The 7,882-nt window shown below is 33.1% G+C and overlaps 1 protein-coding gene across 1 annotated transcript; it reads left to right on the plus strand.

Moving 5' to 3' along the window:
• Positions 1-381: 381 nt before the first annotated feature.
• LOC114288805 (ras-related protein RABB1c) lies at positions 382-7,882 on the plus strand. The gene is made up of 6 exons (XM_028232392.2): positions 382-822; positions 2,904-3,043; positions 3,274-3,356; positions 6,764-6,968; positions 7,109-7,177; positions 7,652-7,882. Exons 1-6 carry the CDS (start codon positions 777-779, stop codon positions 7,742-7,744), a joined length of 636 nt encoding a protein of 211 aa, XP_028088193.1. The 5' UTR covers positions 382-776; the 3' UTR covers positions 7,745-7,882.

Below are 7,882 nucleotides of genomic sequence, written 5' to 3' on the forward strand. Positions count from 1 at the left end.
CAAATCAAACACATTGAATACTTTTATTTTTCAATTAAATAAGAGTTGGCCAATAATTTAAAAAAAAAACCTTTAAAAATCAAAAAAATTATAAAATTTAAATTTAGAAACTTGCAGCACCTAAAAACTTTCTTTCCCTTATATAATGGCTTCGTTTGGGAATTTACTATTTTAATAGGCTATTTTAGTTTTTGGCTATTTTAGTAGGTTAAAATTTTTGTGTTTGAGAAGATGATTAGATTTTTTTACGATTGGATATGATATTTATGAGAGAAAAAATGAAATAATTATCAATTTGATGTGATATTTTATCTTATTAACTATTTTATCCTATTTTATTTTTTTATAAATTTTAATCTAAACTAAGTTTTTTTTTTTCTTGCCAAACACCCCAATACATAAATAGATAGATGAATAAACAAATAAATCCGCAAACAATCAGCCCTAATAAAGTTGGAAGAGGGAAGGAAAGAAGGAAGGAGAAGGCGACTTTTGCTTTGGAATTACAAAGCTTTCGACTTTCGGCAAACCCTTCCCCCCACTCTCTCTCTCTCTCTCTCTCTCTCTCTACATTCTTCCTCTATATAACCGACATATATCTTTATTGTTTCTTTCGTTGATATATATTTATTTGATTGTTGTCCGCTTGAGATCTGCTTCTCTGTTTCCCCCCAAAATTCTGTTTGTGTATACCTATATACACATACATACTTTTTCATTCGTAAATACATCCAATTAGGGCAGTTTTCGGACTCAAATCAAAGATCTAAGCAATCATGTCTTACGCTTATCTTTTCAAGTACATCATCATCGGAGATACTGGTAAAACTTTCTTTCAATTCCTTCCTTAATATATATATATATATATATATCAATTCAAAATTTCAAATTCTTAAAAAAAATTATTAATTTGAGCATGGGAGTTATTGTTCAACAATTGTGTTAATTTTTAATATTTATTATTTTTATAGATATTATGGATATGGAATTTTGTAGGAATTCTTGTATAGCATTAATTTTTTTTTTTTTTTTTTTTTTTGTGTTATGATGTCTTGAAATACCCAAGAGATATGTAGATTTGGCAATTCTTATTCGTTGTTTCGTCTATAATGATAAGACTTTACTCTATTTCAACTTCTGTTATATTGATTAGTGTTGGTAAATTCAATGTCGTGTCTCTGCAACTGATCATGTGATACGTACTATCCTCTATTCCTCGTCTCTCAACCTTGGGGAAAATTAAAAAAACGTCCTAATAATTCCTATCAAGTTTCTTAATAAAATCGTTGGTAAAAATAATTAACTTCTCCCACCTGCTCATACATCATGTATTGTAAGAATTGTACCCATTACATCATTAGTATATACCCATTGCTAATGATTAGTATATACCCATTACATCATGTATTGTAAGAATTGTATGGTCCAAATGCATGTATTTAACTTCTCCCACCTGCCCTACCATACGATATGGATACGACGATACGACAAAATTTGAAAAATTAAGATACGGGTACGGCGGAGATATGTTCATAAAAAATATTATTTTTACAATTTTTAGTAATATAACATATATAAAAATAAAACTTAAAGCAAAAGACAACTTAATAAAAAAAGAAAGATTCCTATCAAGGTAAGAGTCTTTAAGGTCCATTGCTTCAACTTGCTCCCCTTCATCAATGAATATCCTTAAATATGTATATGAACAAATAAAGTGACATATATTTGTTTTAATTATAACTTTTTAGGACATTTTTGATATTTTTTCACCAAAAAAAAATAAAATGTGACAATTTATGTAGCCAAATAGGTTCAACTTTTTTCATAACTAAACACATTTACAATTACAACTTATTTTAATTCTTTTATACTAATAATCAAAAATTTTATAAGTATAAGCTAATGTATAAATGATATCAAATGGGGCCAAAATAGGAGTATACTTATAAAAACAAAAAAAAAATTGTATCCAGACCAAAGAGATCGAAAGGAGAGCGAGACGATAGAGGGAGAGGGAGAGATTGAGCGAGATGGAGAGAGAGAGAGAGTGAGATTGAGCAAGATCTGTCCAGACCAGAGAGATCAAACGAGAGGGAGAGAGAGAGAGAGAGAGAGAGAGAGAGTGAGATCGAACAAGAGAGAGAGAGAGAGGAATGAGCCTACTCGACGAGCTGCTTTTCGCAAACCTGATCGACGACTTGCTGGTTGGTTGATAGAGACTCCTCTTCCTCCTCCTCTCCTCCTTTGCTGCTGCTGTTTATGACCTAGGTAGGGCTTGGTTCATTGATTTTTTTGTTTTATTTTACCTTACTTTTGTTATTTTATAGTTTGACTCCCATTATAAGTTTTTAAAATTATTTTTTCGCCCCGCTGTATCTCGAAAGTATCCTGACCGTATCCCTGAAGTATCCTCGCTTATCCCAAACGTATCCGAAATTCAAATTTTTTTTAAAAAAAATAGGATACTTTTTTGCTGTATCTGATACGTATCTCGCCGTATCGGGCGCATATCCGTATCCGATACGTATCTGACACGCGTACGGGGGCTATTTCGGAGAATCCGTGCTTCATAGGCCCTAGGGAAGGGAGGATCAGAAGGGGAGAGTGGAGTGGTCGAACCCAAGATCTAATACTGAGGATCGTAATCTGGATGCCACCTTGGACCCAAGTACATGTACAAATTGATTAAATTAGTATCTCCTCTTTTTTCTTCTCTCTCTCTCTCTCTCTTCCCTTTTGTGTGTGTGTGTGTGGCATGCAATCTAGCTGGCTGTATCTCATATTATTACATTTTTTTAGAAGTTACGAATGTTTGTGGTAGATTATAGGGTTGCTTTATTTGTTATACTCATTGATTGTGTGCAAAAGTGCAACTCATTTGAGTTTGATCCCTTCTTATATAGGAGTTGGAAAATCATGTCTTCTTCTTCAGTTTACTGACAAGAGGTTTCAGCCTGTGCATGACCTAACTATTGGTGTTGAATTTGGGGCCAGAATGGTCACAATTGATAACAAACCAATAAAGCTGCAGATTTGGGACACGGTATGTTGCCTATTCTCTGGATTTCTTTTTCTACTACTAAAATGTTCTATGTAGGGTGCCCTGCCCTGGTTTCTTCTGTAGCTGCTTCATGAATGGCACGAATATCTCAATTAAGAACCCTAACTTTGTTCCTTAGCTTTGATCTTTTAGTGGCACGGTTTCAATGGAAAGCCCTTGAGTCTCTGACACAGTTTATGCAAATTTAACTGTTCATCATTTTTTGCTGTCAGGCTGGTCAAGAATCATTCAGATCTATTACAAGATCATACTACAGAGGGGCAGCTGGTGCACTGCTAGTTTATGATATCACTAGGTATCATTTTTATTTTTTAATCTTCTTAAATGACATAAGCAAGCTATCTGTTATACTTGAAGAATTGTTGTTTTATTTTCTCATGTAAAACCATTGTTTGTTTGTATTGAAAGAGGATTTTTTTAAGGTTTTTATTTTTTTAAAGAGTTTCTAGTTGAAAACTCTCGGTAGAACCTATTGAAATCCTTGAAGTGTGTTATAAAGGTTTTGGGTGATCCTATTGAAAACTAGTTGTGATTAGTGGATCAATGCCAACAAGGTAAAGAGTAGATGTAGTCAAGTGGTTGAACCCCTATAAATTTTATTATCTTTTTATGGGTACTAATTTTTGGATGGGTTACTACTATAAATTATTGTGTTCATCTCTTCACATGGTGATGAGATGAATGTGATTCATTCATGGAATTGGGTTGAATTTCTATTGACTATGAATGCATGACTCACTAAGTGTACTCTTGTATTCAAAGTTATGATCAAGTAAAAATTTGACAATAAATCATACTCCGACGAAAGTAGAATAATTATTGAGCCTTGGATGGTCAAGAGATAAAATTGAAGAATATCCATTTTTAGATCTTTACCTTGGTTGAGGTTGTAAAATCAAGAGAACTAATTGATTTACTCAACCAAAACTTAAGTTGTGTTAGAAATTAAAATATCTATATTGAGTTGTTGACCTAAGTGCCTAAAAATTTGATATAGGTTTAGTACAAAAGTTGTATGAATTTTTCACCTCATAGAAAGATTTTTTTATTTTTTTATTTTTATCTGAAATACCAACGTGTTGAGACTTTCTTTACCCTACAGGCTGGAATTGCTTTTGAGTCTTTCGATATTCAAGGAAAAATGAATGTTTTATGTTATCTGACAATGTGTGTATCATTAATGCAATGGAAAAATAGTTGCAAGCAAGCCCAGCTCAAGAAACAAAAGTTCTAATCTTGAAACTCTTACCATTGTGTCTAGCACCGCCATCAGAGGTCTGACGCATGTTGTGAGTGCCTATAACTTATTTGGAGGCCTTGTTTGGGAACATGCTATTTTAGTAACTTTTTGGCTTTTTGGCTAAAATATGAGGTAAAAAACTTGTATGGTTGGAATGATTTTTTAATTTTTTACGAAAAGATGTTCAAAAAGTAGAGATAAAAAGAAATCTTTTTTATTAACTTTTTGACTTTTAGGTTAAAACTATTACTTCCCAAACGAGGCCAATTAGGCTGGAAGATTGGATACTCTGTGAGGGGCAGAGGAGAGAAATGGTGTATCATTGTTTTGTTAGCATCAATACCCTAAGCCTAACCACCAGTGAAAGATTGGAAACTTTAAATATTGGAACCAGTTTATTGATTGGAAATTAATAGTTTAAGCAAAAAGTATGTAATCTGTTCAGGATGTAAATACTAAGTTACTCTCTCTCTCTCTCTCTCTCTCTAATAATTTAAGCTTTTGGATGAGATGATGGTCAACAATTCAACATGATACCAGAGCAGAATAAGTTTTGTATTAGAACCTCACAGACTATGAAGCACGGATACTTCAAAAAGGGTGACGTATCCGTATCGGATACTTATCGAATACCGATACTCCTCAGATACTCGCGGATACGTATTGGATACTTCTTAAAAGTATCGGATACTTCTTAATTAATTTTTTATTAATTTTGAAGTATCGGATACTTAATTTTGAAGTATCGGATACTCGAAGTTACATATTACTTATAATATTTTGTTTAATTCTTTGATAAGAGGAATATAGTGAGAGTTAAAGTAATAGAATTTGTCAAATTGATGTATCCTTGTTGTCTCTCTCACTTCTCTCTCGCTTTCTCACTCTCACGTTTCTTCTCTCTGCTCTCATTCTTTTTTTGGTGTTGGCATGTAAGGATGAAGTTTAATTTGCATTTGCTTTTGCTTTTAGTTTTGGATGTTTTATGAATGTTTGAGCACTTTTAGGTTAATAGGAATCCCTTTCTTTATTTATTAATTTACTTTAAGTTTTATTTTTATGCATATTACATTATTAAAATTATAAATTTTTTTTTTTTTTTAACGAATGTATCCCCACTGTATCCGTATCATACTTTTTCAAATTTTGACATATCGCTATATCCACATCCCCATATCCCATATCCGTATCCGTGCTTCCTAGGCTATCATTGATGACTTAAAAAAGTATGTTTGCTAAAATTTTTATTTAAGAATGGTTTTTTGGCTTTAGCTAAGGTCTTGTGATATTCACTGATGAAGGGAAACAAGTTGAAGCTATTGACCTTAAAGACTTTTAGTTTTATAGGAATCTTTCTTCTTTATCAAGTTGTCTTTTGCTTTAGGTTTTATTTTTATGCATATTGCATTACTAAAAATTGTTAAAATAATATTTTTTACGAACGTATCCCCGCCGTACCCGTATCCTAGTTTTTCAAATTTTGTCGTATCGCCGTATCCGTATCGTATCGTATCGTATCCGTATCCTGTATCTGTATCCGTGCTTCCTAGCTCACAGACTACCAAATATTTATAATGCTAGGTCTTGATTGGCCTCTTATGGTGAAGACTCTGGTCACATATGAGGGGATGTTTTGAGTTGCATAGAAATAATAAAGTTATCACTAATCCTTCTCTCTAATAAATTGAGCTTGTCAACAATTTGACAAAATCTCTCTTTTGAAATCATGGAGAAATGCATTTGGATAACATCTTTTTTTAAATATTATTGCTTCTGGACCATGACATGGATCTGGAACTCTTGAAAGAATGACTTGGAATATATTTTTCCAGCAATAGCAGTGGTATCCCCACAGCTGCGGCAGATCTTTTATCCCCTGTTTCACTAACAGATCTGAATGGAAATGTTCTTTCTTACCAGAGCTGGAAAAAGAAAAAGAAAAAGAAAAAGAAAAAATGAGGTTATTTGTATTCTTCAGTTATGTTGTGGTCCATATGGGGGCTATTTCTTTCATTATGCCAAATACAGCCAAAATAGGAGAATGAATTAATAAAAAGCTTTAAGCAAATAATAGGTACTTCTTTGTTTTGATTGATTATAGAGAGAGGAGGCTGAATACCATTTAGAAATATGCATAAGCAATCCTAGGTATCAATTATCTGATGCAATGCGTTCGGTTATGCGCCTTATAGTATAATTTTACTTCTCTTGAGAAGAGCAAAATAAGCATCTCATTGTGCATGGTTGTCTAGCTCATTGTGGTTCAGCTTTTTGAATTGATTTCTTGCAGTATTTTAATATTTGTGTGCGATGACCTTTTACCTTTACGTTTGAGAGAGTGCTGATGATAGATTTTGAGTGACTGAGTTGTGCAGCCATTACTGAGCTTGTTTAGTTTTATTGTAATATTGCTCTGCTACTCAGCAGTTATAAAGTATGATTTTAATTGTTTTGCCATTCAGGAGGGAAACGTTCAATCACCTTGCAAGCTGGTTGGAGGATGCAAGGCAGCATGCAAATGCAAACATGACTATCATGCTTATTGGAAACAAGTGTGATCTTGCTCACAGAAGGGCTGTAAGCACAGAGGAAGGCGAACAGTTCGCTAAGGAACATGGCTTGATATTCATGGAGGCTTCAGCAAAAACTGCTCAGAATGTTGAGGAGGTGATGAATATTCCTACTGATTGGCTGACTGACGTTTAAGAAAGTTTCCTAGCATGAGCAGGACTTAATTCAATATTAAATGATACTTGGTTTCCAGACAAATTTTTTTTTATCTTTCTGATAATGAAGTTTTTGTACAGGCATTTATAAGCACAGCCGCAACAATCTATAAGAAGATTCAGGATGGAGTTTTTGACGTATCAAATGAGGTATTCTCTCTTCCTCTAGTGTTCTATTTATTCGTGGTGGAAGAATCCATTGCTCATCTTTGCATGAAAGATTCGATTCTGCTTGGAATTATTTTTCAGCATTTAATTTGGATAGTTTAGGTTGAGCAAGTTATTATTTTCATTTCAATACAAAATAGGAAACTCAACAAACATAATTGGTTTAAATGATTAGATTTTTATTATATAACCTCATTTTTTGTTTGGGATTACATGAAACTCACATGCATACATGTTCGACCAAGAAGTTAACAGTTGACTTAGATTTGAGGTTTTCACATATAACTACTAGTTACATTGTATTTGTATGCCTATGTAATTTAAAACTTCTGAGGCAAAAACATTTTTCCCATGGCATAAACATCTCATTGTTATCAAAAAATATTAAAGAATGCTGATTGGATAACAGGTATAATTCTCTGTACTAAAATTCTGGTTATCTGTTTTGTTTTGCAGTCTTATGGGATAAAAGTCGGATATGGTGGCATTCCAGGGCCATCAGGAGGCAGAGATGTCAATGCTTCTCAAGGAGGGGGCTGTTGCAGTTGAAAATGAAACTTTCTCAGAATCAGTCCACATTCCTTTGTTCACTTGTGCCGTTTATAGGTTTTGATGTTCTTTTCCCAGTGAAAAATATCGACAGTTCAAATGTGGAAATACTGACACTAATAAAAGAAGTTTAGTAAA

The sequence above is a fragment of the Camellia sinensis genome, chromosome 8 (assembly GCF_055761805.1).
Source record: "Camellia sinensis isolate YWXY chromosome 8, ASM5576180v1, whole genome shotgun sequence".
Taxonomy (NCBI): Eukaryota; Viridiplantae; Streptophyta; class Magnoliopsida; order Ericales; family Theaceae; genus Camellia; species Camellia sinensis.